The following is a 20459-nucleotide window of genomic DNA, read 5'->3' on the forward strand; positions in this document are numbered from 1 at the left end:
GTGAGGTGGACATAGGCAGAGTTAAGCGATCTCTGGGACATCAGGAGGCACCAGTACTCATAGCGGTCCCAGAAGGAGAAAGGGCCTGAGAAAACATCTGAAGAGATAATAGCTAAAAACTTCCCGAACCTGGGAAAGGAGTCACCCAAGTCCAGGAAGTGCAGAGAGGCCCACACAGGATGAACTCAAAGAGGAACACCTAAGACACCCTGCAATCAAGAGACCCATCATGGGCTGCTACTCAGAGCAGAGTGCTGACTGTGGGCAAGAGGCTGGGGGACCTGGGACAGGAAATGAGAGATTTAGAGGGGGAAGAAGGGCAGGATGCGGGGCTCAGGGCTGACTGGAGTGGAGGCTTTTAGACAAAGCTTCCGTCTCCCACTCATCACGTCCTCCGGCCCTCATCCGGGCCCTGAGGACAGCTGTTGAGGAGGTGGACATAACAGGGAGAAAGGCCTTCATTCCTGTGGGTGAACGACCCTGAGAACCGGTATGCTGTGTCTACGTAATAGACGTGGACGAGGAATCTGAGGCTAGCCCTGGATGGAATTCAGTGCCCACCACATCTCTACCCACTCCCCAAGGGCAAAGACTCAGCAACCTCAGAAAGGTCAATGGAAGCTAGGCACAGGACAAGAAGGGGTCAGGGCCCACTCCTCCAGAGGGGTGAAGCAGGGACACGGAACCAGCTGTGTGCTGGGAGACAGAAACACACTGCGATAAAACCGTGTGACGTCAAATGTATTTAAAGAACCCAGAGGAGGCAGGTGGCGTCATGAACCACATCCTAGAAGATGGTCAGCTGTTCCTGGATAGATGTGGTTGGTCCTCTTCCAGGTCCTTCTCTGCAAAGGGAGGACTCTGGACCAGCTGACCCCAGGGGCTAGCCAGCCCAGTACTCTAGAGGCACTAGTTACAAAAGAGCAAACTACAAATCTTGAGTAGAATATATTTTACTTCTGTAACCACTACCCATTTCCAGCATCCCAGAAAGTTCACTTGTTTCCAGTCAATAACTTTCCTTTCCACCCCCAGGTAACCACAATTCTGACTTCAAAATCCGCAAATTAGCTCTGCCAGTTCTAGAAATTAATATAAATGGAGTCAAACAGTATTTTCTGTGTTTGGCTTCTTCGTTCAACGCAACGTCTGTGAAATTCATCCACGTTGCTGTGAAATTCATCTCTCAGTAACGCTACTTTTAAATGAAGTATAGGATTCTTGTCTGAACACACCACATCCACAGATCTGTTTCAGCTGATGGGCACTGGTGTTGCTGCTGCTTTGGGTCATCCTGAACAAAGCTGCTGTGAACCTCCTGCAGGGGCTCCTTGTGGACACCTGCCTCATTTCCCTTGGGGGGACCATTGGCCTGTGGGCAGGTGTTGTCTCTAGCATGAGTAGATATCACCATTTTGCTTCCTAAGTTGAGGTCTCAAAATGAATATAAAAATACAGAAGGAAGTAGAGAGAAGAGCAAGAGGAAAGAAAGAGATGGACCTTAAAGTACTCCTAATACTGATTCTTGCAGTCAATGCTGAGTCCCTACTATGAACTGGTAAAAGCTGGGCTGCGCCTCTTTCCCACTCCCCGCGGCCTGACGTCACCCCATCCCTGCTCTGCCAGGACAGCTGTGACTTGCTGGCACGGCTGTGGAGGCACGATGGAGGCTGTGCCAAGTGGAACAGGCACCGGTGCTCTGCGAGGGACACTACCAGCCGGGCCATGAATCTGCACACTCATTCCTCCCCAGCTGCTGAAACAGTTCTGACAGCCCCGCCCCACACTCCAGGTCATGGCAGCTTTACATTTCCGGCCTCAGCAGCCTGGGTCCCAGGAAGACTTTAAAGCATATACAAAGCAACTCCCCGGGCACGTAAGCGGAAAGGGCCTTTACAGAGTCTCTGAAGCTCAATGCCCCACACAGGGCGAGCCTCGGCTCCTGCCCTCTGCCCGCTCACCAAGCACCCAGCCAATGTCCTCCCACATGCACTCCATTTACACCAAAGAGGTCAACTCCTGACACCCCTCCTAGGGAAACCCTGACACCAAGAGCCTGTTCTGTTCTGGACCAGAACGTGCCTTTCTGCAGAGAATGTTTATCAGGCCAGGTAATTTTGTTACAAGGACAGTCCCATGACTTGCAGGGTATATGGCAACAACTCTGGCTTCTCCCCTCTAGATGCCAGTAACACTCCCAGTAGTGACCACCAAAAATGTCTCCAGACACTGCCCCTCCACATTTCAGCTTTCCAAGACACAATCAGGCTGGACTGAGTAGGCCTGCTTAATCCACAAAAGGCATTTTTTAATCTTGGCAACCGTGTAAAACAAAAACAAAAAAAAACCCACACTGTTTACTCTGGTAAAAACTGAAAGAAAAACAGGAGAGGCAGGAAAGAAAATTCGGGAAAGCAGAGGTAAAAGGATTAGGAGGGAATAGCAAGGACGAGGGAGAAATTATCCATATAAGTTCCCGCTTGTAAGCTGACGCATCCACCATGGTTTCCCACATCAGTGACTCAAACGGCAAACTCGAGGCCATAGCTAACTTCATGCCAGTGTTGGTTTGGGGGGTACAAACTGCAAATCCAGTATTTCAGGAAGTGTCCCTAAATCCAAGTTCACCTCATTACATGGAATCATGCACACATACACACAACCTTACCCCCCTGTTCTGTTAAATCAAACAGCTTAAAGCGCATGCTCTTCCGTATGTTTTTATTTTCTTACCGACTCCATTTGACTAAAACAAACAAACAAGAACCATACAAAACATTTTTAACATATCTTAGAAAATTAGCCAAAAAATTAAGAAAGTTCAGCATATTACATTGTACAATATTTAGGTAAGAATGTTTGAAAATTATAAATATTTTGTTCCCTCTCAACATAGCACATCACAAAAATACATTTTAAAAACTTTTTTTCATGTATAATTTCTAGGAACGATCATATTGCTGTTTATTAAGGCAAAGGTCTGATTAGGACAAGCATTCACACACACCACAGAGATGTTCTGTACAGTAACTACAAACGTAAAACCGAGGGGTCTGCCAGCACATGGATGGCTGAAACCATTTTAAATATTAGGAAGAACTCAGTTAGTATCAAAACATCAATCTGAATGGGATTCACTTAGTTTATCTCTGTGTTATCTTTGATTCTCAAGTATCTATCTCAGCCAAAGCATTATTTAAAAGACTTCTGCCCCCTTGCGACAGTGCCTCTGGAGCTGGATGCCAGTCGCTCACACGGCATTAAACCTGCGCAACCAAAGACACGAATGGCAACCCCTTGGTCCGAGCGAGGACCACGTCCAGGAGAAGGGCCTTTTCCAGCTGAGCAGCCGTGGTCAGAGGCAGTCCACGTCTACCGCAGACCGTGGTAAGCAGAGTGGCCCACTTAGTTGAGAAACAAGCACTCGGAGGAGGAAATACGCTGCTGGAAAACAACAGCCCCAGCCCACAGAGGTTCCGATACCCAGTGACCTGAGCGCCTCCTGGCTCCTGGTCACACGCCACTGGGCTGTCTGTGCACCGCCTCCTCGGAAAAGAATCTGAGGGAGCTGAAGGGAATTTTCAGAAGCTGAGGTTTTCAAAGAAAGAGTAAATAAAGAGTTGACTTTTTTTTCTTTTCAGTTAAGCCCTTCCTTACTGGCAGATAAATAAGAAGGCTTCTTTAGTATACTGACCCCACAGGAGGTGCTGGAAGTTAGAAGCAGAAAAGCCAGGTCCTTCTGTCTTTAGCACGAAGTTTTGCAGCGACGCTTGCAGCCTGCACAGCTGACATGGCTAGGCTCACTCTGTGGTCTTCTTTTCCTTCCAGCTCTTCTGTCGTTCCTCAAGCTCTGCCTGGGTGAAAGCTGCCGGGCCCCAGTTAGTGATCAGGTGAGCATTTTTTGAACCTAAGAGACAAACACGCATCAAACCTACAAGGTCATATATGCTTCAATTAACATTATCATTTTTCTATAGACAAGAGAATACATTTTTCTACTTTATTTTCTTCTCTGAGGAATATCCATAAAGGTCATAGGAGGCAAAACCATCAGAAGATGTATACAAAGGGAATTAAACAGGCCTTCTCATCTATCAAAAGGCAAAAGAAATTCAAGAAAAATTTATTGCAAAGAGCTGGGTTCCTGTATATTTGGGCTAAGAAAGTTTTTTTTTTTTTTTTTTAGCACAATTCAAGTACACAAATAAAACAGAAAAATTGACTAAATATCTGATTACTTCAGAGAATGTGTTACCTGGTTCTATCAATCGAATTAATCCTTCATGATGGGCCACTTTGTCCTTCCAGCTCTTGGTCGTCTTAGTTGCCATCTCTAGCTTCTTTTTAACTCCCTGGAACAAGAGCAGACTTTAGACTCTGCAAACACACAGGTAGTTTAAGAGCCAAATAACAATGATTGGGTACTTGCTCCATGCCTGTGGATTATCTCATTAAGTCATTCCAGCCACAGAAACACGGGCTATTATTACCCCCATGGTACACAGGTGGAGACTAGGATTCGGAGCAGTTAAATAACCTGCCGTAAGCCCCCCAAGGACCTAATTCACACTAATTACAGATGATGTATAAGATACTCCTGTGCCAGTGACGCCTTACTGCCTCTTGACTCCAAATCCACCCTTCGCTGTCCTGCCTGTGACCCTCGCCAGCGGGGCCCCTTAAGCTTCGTCAGTGGAGGAGCTGGCAGGACACTGGAAGAGGTGGGGGCTTTGCCTCCAGGCTCCACTGTGCTCATCTCAGCAGCTCTCGTGGCACGTGGGACACCCACGGTGTCCACTCCAGTGGGTTTCAGTAGCACCTCCCCTGTGGGCAGCTGCCACCAGTGCCCCAGAGGGTAGCTTCCCCATCACAGCGCCTCGTTGGGCTTTCCTGCCGTCCAGGGGCCAAGGCCATGCCCTCTCCAAGGAGGACTGGATCCCAGCACTGGGCTTACAGAGCAAAGAGTGTGTGTTCCTTCCCTGCGTGCTCTGTCTCAGCAGGGGTGGGGGCAGTGGCTGCTTCCTGTGTCTGCTCTTCCTGTATCCTTAAGAGTTTTCTGGCTGCTCAGTAGGTACCCTGTTGTAGTTAATAGCTAATTATATTAAACCTTCCTTGTTCAAATTACTGTGTGGTTTCAGTCTCCCAACTGAATTCCAACTGTTATACCTCATCGCCTATGAAAAACCCTTACTCATAGCTAAGCAACATTCTCACACCGCTTTTTATGGCAGAGCAAATATCCTCTTGCTTTTAAATGTTTAAGAATTTAAATGCATGTATTTGCAGGGATGGGCGTAATGACCTCGTACTGCTCAAGTGCCTGTTTCCGCTCGAGCTCAAGCTGCTGCAGCTGCTCCAAGGCTTCCTGGAGGGCCTGCTCTTTGATGACGCGCTGGTTCTCCAGCTCCTGCTTCTCCGCTTCTGTGGTCTGAATGGCCTGCTGCTGCTCCAGATGCCACTTCTCCAGCTCGGCCCTCTTGGACGACTCTTCCTCCAGCAGCCTGAAATACAGAGAGCTCAGGGTGACCGCACCCGACCCAGAAGATGACAAAGCACAGCAGAGCCTCAGAGGAGCCTGGAGGTCATCTAACCACCTCTCTTCTCACAAGAAGGGAACTAGGAGCCAGAGGGGCCCAGATTTGTGGGCAAGGTGACCCACGGGTCTGCTCCAAGCTCTGTTTCATCCTTTTATGAAAAAAAAAAAAAGTTAAAAATAACATGTACTGAAGGCTCAATGGGCCAAGAAAGAAGTACATTTTTTCAACTGATCCTCACAATAGGCTTACGTACTATTATTATTCAGTTCAGAGATGAAGAAAGTGAGGCACAAAGGGTAAGTGACCTGGCCCAGGTCATTCACCTGACAGGCAGGTGGCAGGGCTGAGTTTTGAAATCTGCCTGGTTGCTACAACATTAAAACAGTTTTTTATCTAGCAGAAACCTATTACCAAGGGAAAAGCTGACACACCAACAAAGACAGAGGAGGAGGAGCTGACGAGAGGTAGAGGAAGCAGATGGTAGAAGGAAGCAAAAGGTAGATGGGCCATCTACTGACCCAGCACTACACGCCAGGCTCTTTGCCTTCGTTCCTGTGATCCCCCCAGAATTCTGCAAGGTGTTATTGTCCCTGCAGATGAAGTCAAAGGGTTCCAAAGTATGACGCACAGGTAAGCAACGGATTTCAACCCAGGCCCACATGACTTCAAAATGTTATCTTTTAATAACAGGCTACCTATTGGAGGATATCCCAGGTTAAGCAGGTGTTTAATAAATAAACTAACTTGTACCCCAAGTGTAGACAATGTGGTTAGACGCCGGCCCAGGACAGGACGCACGTCTACTGGCTTGATCGTCAGCATTACGGTAACAAACCTCACAGCAGGCCGGTTAAGAGCATTTGCACGTCTAAAGCCAACAGCAGCAGAAATACAGTGACCGACCCTACAGCTGCTATCTGAGCACCCCGATCCTGCACCACTGTAAGAGTTCCCTCAGTGACATCCTACAGGGTGGCCTCCAACCGGGTGTGATGGGCCACTGCTTCACAACCGGGTCAGTTTATTTCTGGGCAGCCTTGATCCTTAAACGTTTTCTCAACTAGGATGCGCTCTCCGATCTCGTCCCCCGGGTTCCACGAAGGGCCAGTGTGCTCCCTCTGAGTTGCCTCTCGGATGTGACATCGCAGTGAACGCTACCCTGCCACCCGGGGCTGACCAGAGTGTGTATGCTATACACCATCCACGTGCTTTCCTAGACATGGGGGATAAACCAGTGAATGAGACTGGAAGATCGGTTTCTTCATCCTGGTGGTCAAAGTCTGGAGGGCAAGAGACATTGCAGGTGAGGCTGCCCAGCACTGAATCCCCTTCACGTGTCCAGGGATGTCTTGATGAAAAACGGGGTCCATCTCCCAACACAGAAGCCACCGCCCCTGCCCTTCTGCCCCAGGAAGCTGGGGTGCAGTGGAAGCTGGGCTTGGCTAAGCAGCTGTCACTCCTAGAACTTCGTAAAACCACTGACTCACAAGAGCAGAGACAGTGGAGAGTTCATCTTGCTGGTGGTAGCAACACGGAGTGTTGAGTGATGGCAGAAGCAATGGGGACAACAGACTGACAAACCCATGGTGCCAACGTCTGCATCAGCGACACCCTCACTGGGCTCGTCCCCTGGCCTTGTTTGGTCTGCCCAGCCTCCCTTGGTTCCTGCCTGTGTTCAGGGCCTGGCCACCTGCCTTTCTGAGGAATTGGTGAATTTCTCAAGAACCTTCCAAAAAACGCTTTGATTGCCTTAGCTAACCCAAGTTGGTTTTTTTGGTTTGCAAACAGGACTCCTGACTAAAGACGAACCTCTCTGTACCTCAATTTCTTCATTTATGAAAAAAGGAATAGGAACTACGTGTGTGTGTGTGTGTGTGTGTGTGTGTGTGTGTGTGTATGCTCAGTAGTGTCTGACTCTTTGCAACCCCATGGACTGCAGCCTGCCAGGCTCCCCTGTACATGGGTTTTTCCAGGGAAGAATACTGGAGTAGGTTGCCATTTCCTACTCCAGGGGATCTTCCCAACCCAGGAATCAACCCAAATCTCTTGCATCTCTTGCACTGGCAGGCAGAGTCTATACCACCAGCGCCACCTGGGAAGCCCCACTAGGAACTACTCCCACCATCAAAGGCTTGCTTATCCATTAAATGTGATAATGCAGGTAAGGTTCTTAGAACAGTGCCTACCTCATTGTAAGTACTGAATAAATGCCAGCTCATACTGTTATGATGGGACTATTAGCTCATTTGCTCTGAATGCTCATGAAGACTGCCTGAGAGTATATGAGTATATGAGGTTTCTGGCAATCAATTATATCAGAGAAGTAAAACCCTGAACCTTTTCAAATGAATTGCTTTTAAGCCAAGTCTCCTGGATCCTGTACTTGTTCTGTTGATACTTTAAATTATCTTCTTGCTCTACAACCAGCATTCCAGCCTGTCAACATCTTTTTTGAATGCTTATTTTGACATTCTATACACTACATTTCTTCTCCATCTGCAAATGAGATATAAAGGAACAGAAACCAACAAACTCCGATGACGACCAAATCCAGACATTAAACTCTTTGCAAGCACCACCCTCTTCAGCCTTCACAACAATCCTATGAGCTTACTACATATAAGGAACTGAAGGCTGAAAGTAGTGAAGTAACTTTTCTAAAAATTACACAGCTAGACAGTACAATGGCTGGGAATCAAACCCAGATCCTCAGTCCGGGGCCATCTATTGTTGTGTAGACTGTTGTTCCATATGGCCCCAAGGGTAGAACTTGGATCCACCCATTCAAAAAAATTCCATGGGTACTTACCATGTGCCAGACAATGCACCTGTTGCTGGGGACACAGGCCTGACCAGAGTGTGCTCCCAGGCCTTACAAACATAAAAATTTAGTGGGTGGAAGTCATAATGGGACAGACTATGGCTCAGTCTCAAGAAGTTTCCAGTAATTGAGTTGTCCAAATGGTAAATGAACAGTTTCCTTCTGAGTTCCACTTAGAAGAGGCTAGATAACCTTACACATTAAAAAATACCACCACCACTTCAATTTTAATGGAAAAACAAAAAACCCAAAACAAGAAGACCCAGATGGTTCCAGTCAAAGTTCTTGTATTTAAATAATTCGCGATTAAAAGTATCTCTGGGGAAACTTAAGACACTGATAGAGGAGGGACCATCCACTGGAAGAACAATGAGATGCCAAATGTTCCAAGAGTGACTTGCTATTGCTTGGAACAAGGACAGAGGTTAACTACAAAGCCCTCTGTATACACCCTACAGCTAAGATTATGTTTCATGACTGAGCACACAGGCACTTCAGTGAACTGTAACATAATCGTCGCTGAGGGTGTATAGAGAGGGCTTTGTAGTTAACCTCTGTCCTAGCGCTAAGCAATAGCAAGTCACTCTTGGAACATTTGGCATCTCATTGTTCTTCCCGTGGATGGTCTCTCCTCTGTCAGTGTCTTAAGTTTCGAATCGTTTAAATACAAGAACTTTGACTTGAGCCATCTGGGTCTTCTTGTTCTGGGTTTTTTGTTTTTCCATTAAAATGGAAGTTTTTTCAGCTTTTTAGTTCATTCGTGCTAGACTTAAACGTTTATATCCCAATTCCATGATGATTTCTTTTGACCTTTTACCCAAAAAGGGTACCCTGAGGAGTGGGAGCAAGGAGAAAGCCCCCTTTGTCAGTCTGACAAAATGTCCCTCTGAATCAGGCCCAGCCTCTGGTGACTTTGGGAAAGATATGGACTCACCACACTTTAAAAAATGACCACTAGAGGGTGCTAGTCTGCCCATTTCAAGTTCCAAAATCGAAGTTAAAAGAAAAACAGAATAGTAAAATGCCTAAGATAGCCTTTAAACACCAAGAAAAAGTAGTTAGCTTTTGTGTAGTAATTTCAGCTTATTGGTACTGAGCTGTATGTGGTAGTTACATTTGCATTTACCAAGTTGAAACCATTTTTCCATTTACTGAGATTAGAGTGTACAAAATGATTAGTCAGAGCTTTTTCTTTTTTTGGCCATGCCATGAGACATGCAAGGTCTTAGTTCCCTGACCAAGGATCAAACTTGTGCCCGCTGTGGTGGAAGCACAGAGTCCTAACCACTGGATCGCAGGAAATCCCCTTGTTGTTCAGTCACTAAGCTGTGTCTGACTCTCGTGACCCCAGGGACTATAGCCCGCCGGGCTCCTCTGTCCATGGGGTTTTTCCAGGCAAGAATAGGGAGTGCATTGCCATTTCTTCCTCCAGGTGAATCTTCCTGGACCAGGGATCAAATCTGAATCTCTTGCTTTGGCAGGTGGATTCTTTACCACTGAGCCATCACGGAAGCTCAGGGAATTCCCTAGCCAGAACTTTTTAAATAAAATACTCATGCCTGGGCTCCTATCTACAGATATTTTGATATGGTAAATCTGGAACAGTCCCTACATGTGCATTTTTCAAAGCTTTATATAAATGATTCTGATTACTAATGATTAAAAATTACTGCCGTTAATTATCCAAAACTGTCTTATTCAAAACATCATTCTACAAACATGAAATAACTAATACTTTAATAAATTTCTAGAGTTACCTAGTTCCCTTTATGATCTGATCTCTGCCGTGTCGTTTTATCTCCCTCACAGCTTCAGAGAAGTAAAGATATATGGCATATCTCATCTGTGAATTCTCTACACAAGGGCAATCTATAAACTCAACACATCACAAATGATGAGGGTCAAAAATATCTAACATCCCTTAGAATGTCTCTCTTTGGAAATCACATGGGACCGAACCTTCCCATGCAGTGGATGGTGTGTTAACATCACAACTGCACAGTGCCACTGCCACTGCCCAATGGCAAGTGGGTGAAGGTCCCTAGACCCCGGCTAATACCATGATGAACACGCATTTGCGGGACCCATATGTGCCAAGCAACGTGGAAAGCATTCAATCTTCTATTAGAAGATAATTTTTCCTTAACAGAATCAAAAATTTCAATTTGTTTTTAAAGTCATTTTTGGCAACGTACGTAACAAAGAAGCCTTTCTTTCTCTCTTCCTACCTGAAGATTAAACAAACATCTCTTGCAGCGCCATGTGTAAATGCAGCCATGGAAAATCTATCCCAGCTCATCCCACACCCGCTCCTACAATGGCGTGAGGTGTGCCCGCACTAACCAGCTGCAGCTAAGGGGAAGCAGTGGCTGGTGCTGCACCCCCTGACGTGACATCTCATAGAGCTAATGGGGAAGCAAATTAGAAACTGGGAAAGGGCAGCTGACATTTGCTCGTTGGGCTCTTCATTCTACTTTGTCCCTCCTACTGCTATCAAAGTCAAAATTCAGAGTGCTCATCTGAGATCACGACTATCATACATAGTGACTTTAAAAGGTCTAAGGGAAAAAAAAAAAATCTGTTTCAAGAACTTCTAAAACTAAGAATTATGTAAGGAATGTCACCAATCCTGAAAGACCAAATGGAAACTGCTCAGTTCCTCACTGTCCCCCAAAGTGGCTGCAGCTCTGGCCTAATAGGCCCCTGCCTCCACACGAGGGCCATCTCAGGTCTGAAACACGTGGAAGAAACCAGATTGTCATCAGGGCTGATGCTGGTTCCACGGACATTCTAGAATCTGACTCAGGGAACCACACTAAACACATCCATCTGACTACTTTGAAATAGATACATGGCCTGTCATTAGCCACAGAAGCAAGGGTTTCCCAGGAGAGATTGGGAATGAAGAGCCCAGCCAGCCAAGTCTCCAGGGTCCCTCCCATGTGGCAGAGACTCTTCCCTCTCCAGCAGAGTCAGTGCTTCCTAGAAAGCGTATGAGCCCAGGCAGGGCACACAAAGTGCAGAGGACAAGGCGAGCCGCACCTGGCCTGTAGCTTCCGCACCGTCTCTTCATCTTGCCGGGCCTGTCTCTCATCCTCGAGAGCCTCCTGCAGCTTTAGGTACATGTCTTCCAGCTCTCGGACCCGCTGCAAATACTGTTCCAGTTCAGAGGATTTCTGGGCAACCTGTTCTTCCATCTGCTGCCTGATCTGAGGGTATAAAAGTCATGTTTAAACCAGGCTGACTTCGCCCTCGGGAAAGCCTCTTGCTCCAACACCACCCTGAGCGGGGCCACAGCCCCAGCCCCAGCCCTTCAGGGTGGGCAGGGCCCTGTACTGCACACCTTGATGATGGAGGACCAAGAGTACCACACCCATCCCCAAGAACACAGTTTAAGGGTCCAGGCACACAAACTACACCCAAACGCTGTTCTGCTGCCCTGGTATACTCATCCTTTTCACACTGCCTTTCCTGCATTTCACACTCAAGAAAAAAAATACTTCCCAGTATAATTCCTCTTTAAATCCCTTTCTATCGTAAAGCCACATCCATCTAAAAGGAATGAACCTTTCCCACTCAGAACACCCAAAGGGTTAAAATCAGGGGGAAAGGAAAGATGGTCTCCTGCACTTACCTGGCTGCCCAGCACCCTCTACTTTCTCTCTCCCCAGGGCACCTCCAGACCTGGGGGACCCTCAAGCATCTAATTAGCATTCTAACACTTTTATGGTTTCTCCATTCTGGATTAAAGAGCCTTGAATCTCTGCCTTAAAAATTAAGGCAAGGACATCATAAATGTAATATCAAACATACTAGCATATGTCTCTGCAGTTTGTATCTTCACTTGCATTAGCTTACTTCATCCTCACAGGGGTCATGAGAGATCATGTAACATCCCCCTAATTTGAAGAAGAGAAACTAATACTCATAAGCAACCACCAGAGGACATGAACCCAGATCTGGCTGTGGTGCAGCACCCCCTCAGATCTCGGGTGCCTTCCTTTCAACACACACACATCCACTTCAAGTCTAAGCCACAGAAAGTTGCTGAAGGAAATGTCACAGCACCTATTTAGCAGGCCCTGGGCCCAGCCCTCTCCCACACACTGTAACCCAATGTGAGGAGACCTGTGTTCCAGTTAACCAGCTCACTGCCTGAAGCAACTGGACCGTGGGGATGAGAACCCCTAAGATGAGTCAGAGCTGCCAAGAGTGACAGACCAGCATTCACATATTCTCATGACTTCAGAACCCTCACTCTTGCTCCTTATACAGGGGAAATATCATGGAACCTGTGCTTACTTTTTTCCATAGTTATTTGTTTTCCAAGCCAAAACTCTGAAGGATGAAAGGGATGCTAGCAATAATTATACCAGGATGGCGGGGACTGTCCCAGGCAGGCCAGGACGTGGAGTCCCCACGGCACTATCACCCCACTCCATAAATGTCTGTTGGAGGTCTTGAGAGCAAGAGTTACCTTTACATCCTTGGCATGATACCTGGCTCACAGAAAATGCTCAATAAACCGATAATGAGTTAATAACAAACACAAAACCTCCCCAACAGCCAGCCCACCGCGAGTCAGCGGCAGGGACAGCTGGCAAGATGATCTCACTCTAGCCTCCCAGGTCTTCCCCCTTCACCAAGCCAGGCCGGCTCCTGCCCCTCCACCCACACAGGTTGGCCTCTGTCCTTCTGCTGACCAGGACAGGATGGGGGGGCGGGCTCTTCAAGTTAAAGCAGCAGCACCCCGGGGAGTGCGGTACTTACAAGCTTCTCGCGCTCCAGCTCCGTGCTGAACCTGGCCTGGAGCTCCACTTGAGTCTGAAGGCGCTTCTTTTCCTCTTCTGCTGCCCGAGACGCTGCTTCTTCCAGTTTCTACCCAAAAACCATTCACAGAAAAGCAGGGAACGTTACAGTGGAAGTGCATTTGGAGAGAAAGGGGGGAAGCCAGTCATTCTCAGTGTTCAATAAAGACAGAATAAACCTTGTAGATCCACGGCAATTCCATTCCAACGATTTTCCCAGGCAACAAACAAAACAAACTGGGTAAACGAGGGACTCTTAGTAAGCTGTAACATTTTGCAAAGAAAATTTTAGTGTCATCATTAAATTCATTTGCAAATGCATCTGTGAAGTTCAAATCTATTTCTTGCACTCACTGCAGTTCTGTCATCTTAACACTGTTGCTTAAAACCTTGCTGCTGTTATGTTAGTCGCTCAGTCATGTCCGGCTCTTTGCAGCCCCATGAACTGTAGGCTCCTGTGTTCATGGAATTCTCTAAGCAAGCATAAACTGGAGTGGGTAGACATTCCCTTCTCCAGGGGATCTTCCCAATCCAGGATGGAACCTGGGTCTCCTACATTGCAGGCAGACTCTTTACTATCTGAGTCACCAGGGAAGCCCAACTTCCCAAAGGGTGGTTCTCTACTGAAACAAGGGAAAAACCGAAAGCAATCATTTAAAGTCTCTGGGAATTATCCTAAGAGCATACAGCAAACAGAACATTTATCCAAGAAAATCAACTAAATCTCAGCAAGAACTGTGAAAGTCTATAGCACAGCACGGCCTCATCTCCACCCATGGCCATGGAACCGAGACCACAAGGCTCCCTCTCAGTTTCCAATCTAAGGATATGGTATCTCACAGGAGGATGCAGACAAAAAAAAAAAAAAAAAAGTTGTCTGCCATTCCAATGAACAAAGGATGAAGTCTGCTATCAAGCCATCAGCCACTGCAGCCATCCCAATGACCCATGAGGGAAATTCAGGTTGGAGAGAAACAGGACGCTGGCCCTCGAGAGTTAAAATGCATACCTACAAAACCATTTTAATGAGCTAAAATCTGTATCTTCCTATATATAGAAAAGCACTAAAATCATTAACTTGAAATATCTGTTTTTTTGTGATAAGCACTAACTACATGGTTTTGTTTTGTTTTGTTTCCAACAAAAACTCCTATAAATCCTGGCTCCCTGCGTATCTCTTTGAAATAGCTCCTCAGAGCTCAGAAGCCTTCTCCCAGGCCAGAGTCCTCAGCAAAGGCACCAGATAAAACATAACTCTCAACTTTTAGGCTGTGTGTTTTTTTCAGTCAACAAGATCAACAAACTAAATCACAGGCCAGCTAGAAGTCTGAGAGGGGACACAGGGGAAGACAGCAAAGAGCCCCCATGTATTAGGAACAAGTTTCAAAGTCAGGCCTCAAAGACCAAATGTGGGCCAGAATTTAAAAATCAGACTGTGGGGCAAGTTAGGCCCCAGGGCATTGTTGAAAACAACAGAGAACCTTGTGAGAGGAATGCCTGAGAACATGATGCCAACTGAGGCAGCCAACTTAACAGAGAGATCAGAGGTGGAGGCGGAACCCTGATGCCACATACAAAAATAAACTCAAAACGGATTAAAGCCCTAAATGTGAGACCAGATACTACAAAACTCCTACAGGAAAACACAGGCAGAATACTCTTTGACATAAATTACAGCAATATATTTTTAATCCATCTTCTAAAGGAAAAGAAATACAAGCAAAAACAAATGGGACCTAATTAAACTTTAAAACTTATGCACAGCAAAGGAAACCATCAAGAAAATGAAAAGACAACCTACCGAATGGGAGAAAATATTTGCAAATAATATGACCAATAAGGGGACTAATATCCAACATACATAAACAGCTCACACAACTTAACATTAAAAAAAAAAACAACAGGACTTCCCTGGTGGTCCAATGGTTAGGAATTCACCTGCCAGTGCAGAGGACATAGGTTCGACCCCTGGTCCAGGAAGATCCCACATGCCGCAGGGCAACTAAGCCCGTGTGTCACAACCACTGAACCTTTGCACTAGAGCCCGTGTTCCAAAACAAGAGAGGCCACCACAATGAGGGGCCCACACATCACAACTGGAGAAAAGCCCTTCAGTTCACTTCAGTTCAGTTGCTCAGTCGTGTCTGACTCTTTGCGACCCCATGAATCGCAGCACGCCAGGCCTCCCTGTCCATCACCAACTCCCGGAGTTCGCTCAGACTCACGCCCATCGAGTCGGTGATGCCATCCAGCCATCTCATCCTCTGTCGTCCCCTTCTCCTCCTGCCCTCAATCCCTCCCAGCATCAGAGTCTTTTCCAATGAGTCAACTCTTCGCATGAGGTGGCCAAAGTACTGGAGTTTCAGGTTTAGCATCATTCCTTCCAAAGAAATTCCAGGGCTGATCTCCTTCAGAATGGACTGGTTGGATCTCCTTGCAGTCCAAGGGACTCTCAAGAGTCTTCTCCAACACCACAGTTCAAAAGCATCAATTCTTCAGCACTCAGCCTTCTTCACAGTCCAACTCTCACATCCATACATGACCACAGGAAAAACCACAGCCTTGACTAGATGGACCTTAGTCGGCAAAGTAATGTCTCTGCTTTTGAATATACTATCTAGGTTTGTCATAACTTTTCTTCCAAGGAGTAAGCGTCTTACACAGCAACAAAGACCCAGTGCAGCCAAAAATAATAAGTAAATAAATAAAAGATTTAGGGGCAAAAAGCCAAACCCTGTACACTGTTGGTGGGAATGTAAATTGGCACAGCCACTGTGGAAAACATTATGGAGTGTTCTCAAAACAACTAAAAAGCAAACTACGACATGACCCAGCAATTCCACTCCTGGGTGACAAGGTAGGAGCTTCAAGACAAAAACACTGATTTGGAGATATATGCATCCCATTACTTATTATTGTTAAGACAGGGAAGCAATCTAAGTGTCTTATCAACAGATGAATGAATAGAAAAGATGTGGTCATACAAATATACAACGGAATACTACTAAGCCATAAAAAATAACAAAACATTGCCATTTGCAGCAGTGTGTGGGGACTTGGAGGGTGTTATGCTAAGTGAAGTCAGTCAGACAGAAAAAGACAAATACTGTATGATATCACTTATCAGTGGAATCAAAAACATACAACAAACTAGCGGATATAACAAAAAAGAAACAGACTCACAGATACAGAGAATAAACCAGTGGTTACCAGTGAGGAGAGAAGGGGAGGGGCTAGATACAGGGGTGAGGGGTGGGAGACACAAACCACTGGATAAAGGCAGGCTCCAGGATGCGTCATGCAGCATGGGGAAGAGAGCCAGTATTCTGTAATAACTATAAACGCAGCGTAACCTTTACAAATTATTTTTTTTAATAATAAAAAATAAAAGCTCTGTTGATACCCTGGTTACTCCAGGACACTGTACCCATCCCCAAGGTTGTGCCTTGACAGAGGACAGTCAGAGGCTGCATATCATGAGGAAAATGGACTTCACTGTAATTGTCCAGCCAAGTCACTATGCAAATAAATGAGCAAACAACAGTAAGTCCTTGGGAGAAGGGCGGAAGCCACATCGAGAATTGCTTACAAATATCATCGAAAACATCCAGTTTTCAACAAAAAATTACGAGATATGTCAAGAAAGAGTGTGATTGATACACTGGAAAAAAGCAAGTAATAGCAACTACCTTTGAAGGAGCCCAGACTCTGGATTTAGCAAAGACTTCAAAGAAGTTATTATATGTTCAAAGAACTAAGGAAACCTTATTTAAGGAAATTATAGATGATATGATGATATCCCCTCAAACAGACATCAATAAAGAGACAGAAATTATAAAAAGAATCAAACAGAAATCCTGCAGTTGAAAACTACAATAACTGAACTAAAAAATTCACTGGAAGGTCTCACCCATACCAGAAGAATCTATCAAAGATAGATTGATAGAAATTATCCAATCTGAAGAACAGAATAGAAAACAGCCTCAAAGAAATGTGAGATACCATTAAATACACCAATATTCACAAAATGGGAATATCTGAAGGAGAGGAAAAAAGAGAAAGGAGTAGAAAAATATTGGAAGAAATAATAACTGAAAATTTTCCCAATTTGATGGAAAACATTAATACACCCATCCAAGAAATTAAGATAAATACTAAGAGTTTAACACACACATCATACCATGCACACGTATAACACATCATACCATGCACACGTATAACACATAACATCATACCATGCACACATATAACACATACATCATACCATGCACACGTATGTATCACAGTAAAACTGTGGAAAACCAAAAGACAGAAATGCCGAAAGTGACAAGAGAAAGATGACTCATGTTACACAAGGAAACACCAGTAAGACTGGCAACCAACTTCAGAAACGTGTGACATGTTCTGACCAAAATACTGTATTTAAACAGAAGTGAAGTGTGAAATTTCTGGGCTGGAGTAGTTAACTGGCAGATTCTAGAACACCTTTTTGTCTGACACGGTGAATGGCAGTATTTGACATGGTGGCTGTTCCTTCTGCCTGTATGTCATGATTACAGATGTATATACACTCTGATCCAGCAATCCACCTCTAAGAATTCATTCTACAGACATATCAGACATGCATAAGTAAGTGTTAGTCACTCAGTCGTGTCTGACTCTTTGCAACCCCATGGACTATAGCTCGCCAGGCTCCTCTGTCCATGGAATTCTCCAGGCAATACTGGAGTGGGTAGCTAGTCCTTTCTCCAGGAGATCTTTCTGACCCAAAGATTGAAGCCAGGTCTCCTGCATAGCAAGCGGGTTTTTTTACTGTCTGAGCCTCCAGGGAAGCCCTTTAGACATGTATGAACATTTATAAAATGATATAGTACAAAATAATTCCCTGCAGCACTGCTTATTAAAACAAAAGACTAAAACCACCCAAAAGTTCATCAACAGGGGGAACTGGTTAAACAAGTAATAATATAGTCAAATAATAGAATATTTTATAGCTATCAGAAAGAATGAGAAAGCTCTTTATACTACACTGACACAGAAAAAAAAAAAAATATATATATATATAAACTAGATGCAGAATCATAAGTATGTACTTTTTGTGTTTTAAAATGGGTAAATAAGAATATATATTCATATTCTCTAGAATATACATTACATGAATCTAGAAAGATACATAGGAAATGAAAATAACAGTTGTCTTAGGCAAGGCATAGGAACCAAGCAGAGGGAAGAGACAGTAGGGGGAAATTTTTTCACTGAATCTCTTTTTATATTTTAAATTTTTTGAACCATAGGATTTTATTACTTATACAAATGATTATATTTTTTAAAAGAAACAAAAGTAGAAATAAAAATTTTGTGCTGGGGTTGGGGGTGGGGGATAAGTAGGTGGAACACAAAGGATTTTTAAGGCAATGTAAGTGAAAAAATACTCTGAATGGTATTATAATGTAGATATATGTCGTTATACATTTGTCTGAACCCACAGAACATACACCACCAAGAGTGGACCCTAAGATAAAACTATGGACTTTGGGTGACTAGGAGTGTCAGTATAGGCTCATCAATTGAAATGAATGTGCCACTCTGGTTGGGGACGTTGATTCTGGGGGAGGACATGCATATATTGACACTGGAGGTATGTACGAAACCTGTGCACCTTCCTCTTAGTTTCACTGTGAACCTAAAACATCTCTAAAAAATTAAGTCTGTTAATAAAATTACTTGAGTAACACTTTAAAGGAATCTGTTAATTTATTAAAGAAAAATACCAGGGAATTTCCTGGCAGTCCAGTGGTTAGGACCCCACACTCTCACTGCCAAGGGCCCAGGTTCAATTCTTGGTCAAGGAACTAAAATCCCACAAGCTGCACAGTGCAGCCAAAAAGAAAACACACACAAAAAACAACCTACCACGATTTCTTATTCCTCCTTCTGAATTAAATGAGGCCTTGTATCAAGTCTCACAAAATGTAATCTCATTCCAGGTGATTCAAATATTCATTTAAGTAGTATTTTTCTAAAAATGCTTCAGTGAAAAACTGGAGAATTTTCTTTTTTGACAAGAAAAGAAATTTAACAATTATTAAAGGATCCATAATAACTGCTTTCCAATATTTACCCATCAAACCCCAAATCAGCTGCTTTAATGATTCGGTAGAACTAGGATGTGGCAAGGTGGTCGAGGTCAGCTGAGGTCTGACCAACTCTGGGTACGCATTCACGTAGCACAGAACAGGGACCTACATGCTCCTGGAAGTTGAGTTAAAAGTCGACAAGTTTAAAAGGGTCCCAGATGGATGAATCTCAAATACATGATGCTAAATGAAAAAACCCACATACTGAAAACGTACATACTCTATGATTCTGTTTATATGATAATTTGGAAAGACAAGAATATAGGAACAGAAAACAGATCACTGGTTTCCAGGGGCCAGGGGTAAGGAGAGAGTCTTACCCTCAAGGGGCAGCATGAGGGAATTCTCTGGGGCACTGGCATTGTTCTAAATTCTGTCTGTGATGGTTTCAAGAATGTAGGCACCTGTAAAAACTCATAAACCTATACCATGGTATTGCAATTTATAGTAAGAAATACATAATATTTGGTCTTCATCCCAGTTTCTGGCACAGATCTCCCCAAAGTCTTGGAATTTCCTAAGTGCTGAGAGTGATAACAAAGTGGCTTTAAGAGAACACATGGACAGGGGCTGGTTGCCAATGAAACCTACCATGTGATTAGAGGGTTGGAACTTTCAGTCTGACCTCTGAGAAAGGGAGAGGGGCTGGGGGTTGAGTCAATCACCAATATCCAATGATGTAATCAATCATGCCTGTGTAATGAATCTTCCATAACAACCCAAAAGCACAGGGTTGAAAAAGATTCCAGGTTAGTAAACATACGAAGATTTGGGGAGAGTGATACGCCTAGCGAGGGCATGGAAGCTCCGTGCTCTTTCCCCACATGCTGCCCTGTGTGTCTGTCTATTCCTGAGTTACAGTCTTTTATAAGAAACAAGTGACTAGTATGGAAAACATTTCTTCGAGTTACGTAAGCTGTTCTAGCAAATTAATCAAACCTAAGTTGGGGCGGGGGGCACTTCCCCGGTAGCTCAGCTGGTAAAGAATCCACCTGCAAAGCAGGAGACCTGGGTTTGATTCCTGGGTTAGGAAGATCCCCTGGAAGCAGGCATGGAAACCCACGGCAGTATTCTTACCTGGAGAATCCCCACAGACAGTGGGGACTGGCAGGCTACAGAGCATGGGGTCACAAAGAATCAGACATGACTGAGTGAC

At 44.8% G+C, this 20459-nt stretch overlaps 1 protein-coding gene across 3 annotated transcripts in view; it reads right to left on the bottom strand.

Annotated features, from left to right (window-relative positions):
• Window positions 1–2732: 2732 nt before the first annotated feature.
• The window catches only part of SWAP70 (switching B cell complex subunit SWAP70), a 76303-nt gene continuing 58576 nt past the window's right edge, over window positions 2733–20459 (bottom strand). For all 3 annotated transcript variants that reach the window (XM_068988361.1, XM_068988360.1, XM_068988358.1), the window contains 5 exons: window positions 13129–13236; window positions 11401–11567; window positions 5303–5501; window positions 4256–4352; window positions 2733–3907 (listed from right to left, as the gene is read on the bottom strand). In XM_068988361.1, coding sequence (XP_068844462.1) covers window positions 3801–3907; window positions 4256–4352; window positions 5303–5501; window positions 11401–11567; window positions 13129–13236 — 678 coding nt within the window. In that variant the 3' untranslated portion in view covers window positions 2733–3800. The remainder of the gene's footprint in view (window positions 3908–4255; window positions 4353–5302; window positions 5502–11400; window positions 11568–13128; window positions 13237–20459) is intronic.

Source organism: Capricornis sumatraensis, chromosome 16 (assembly GCF_032405125.1).
Source record: "Capricornis sumatraensis isolate serow.1 chromosome 16, serow.2, whole genome shotgun sequence".
NCBI lineage: Eukaryota > Metazoa > Chordata > Mammalia > Artiodactyla > Bovidae > Capricornis > Capricornis sumatraensis.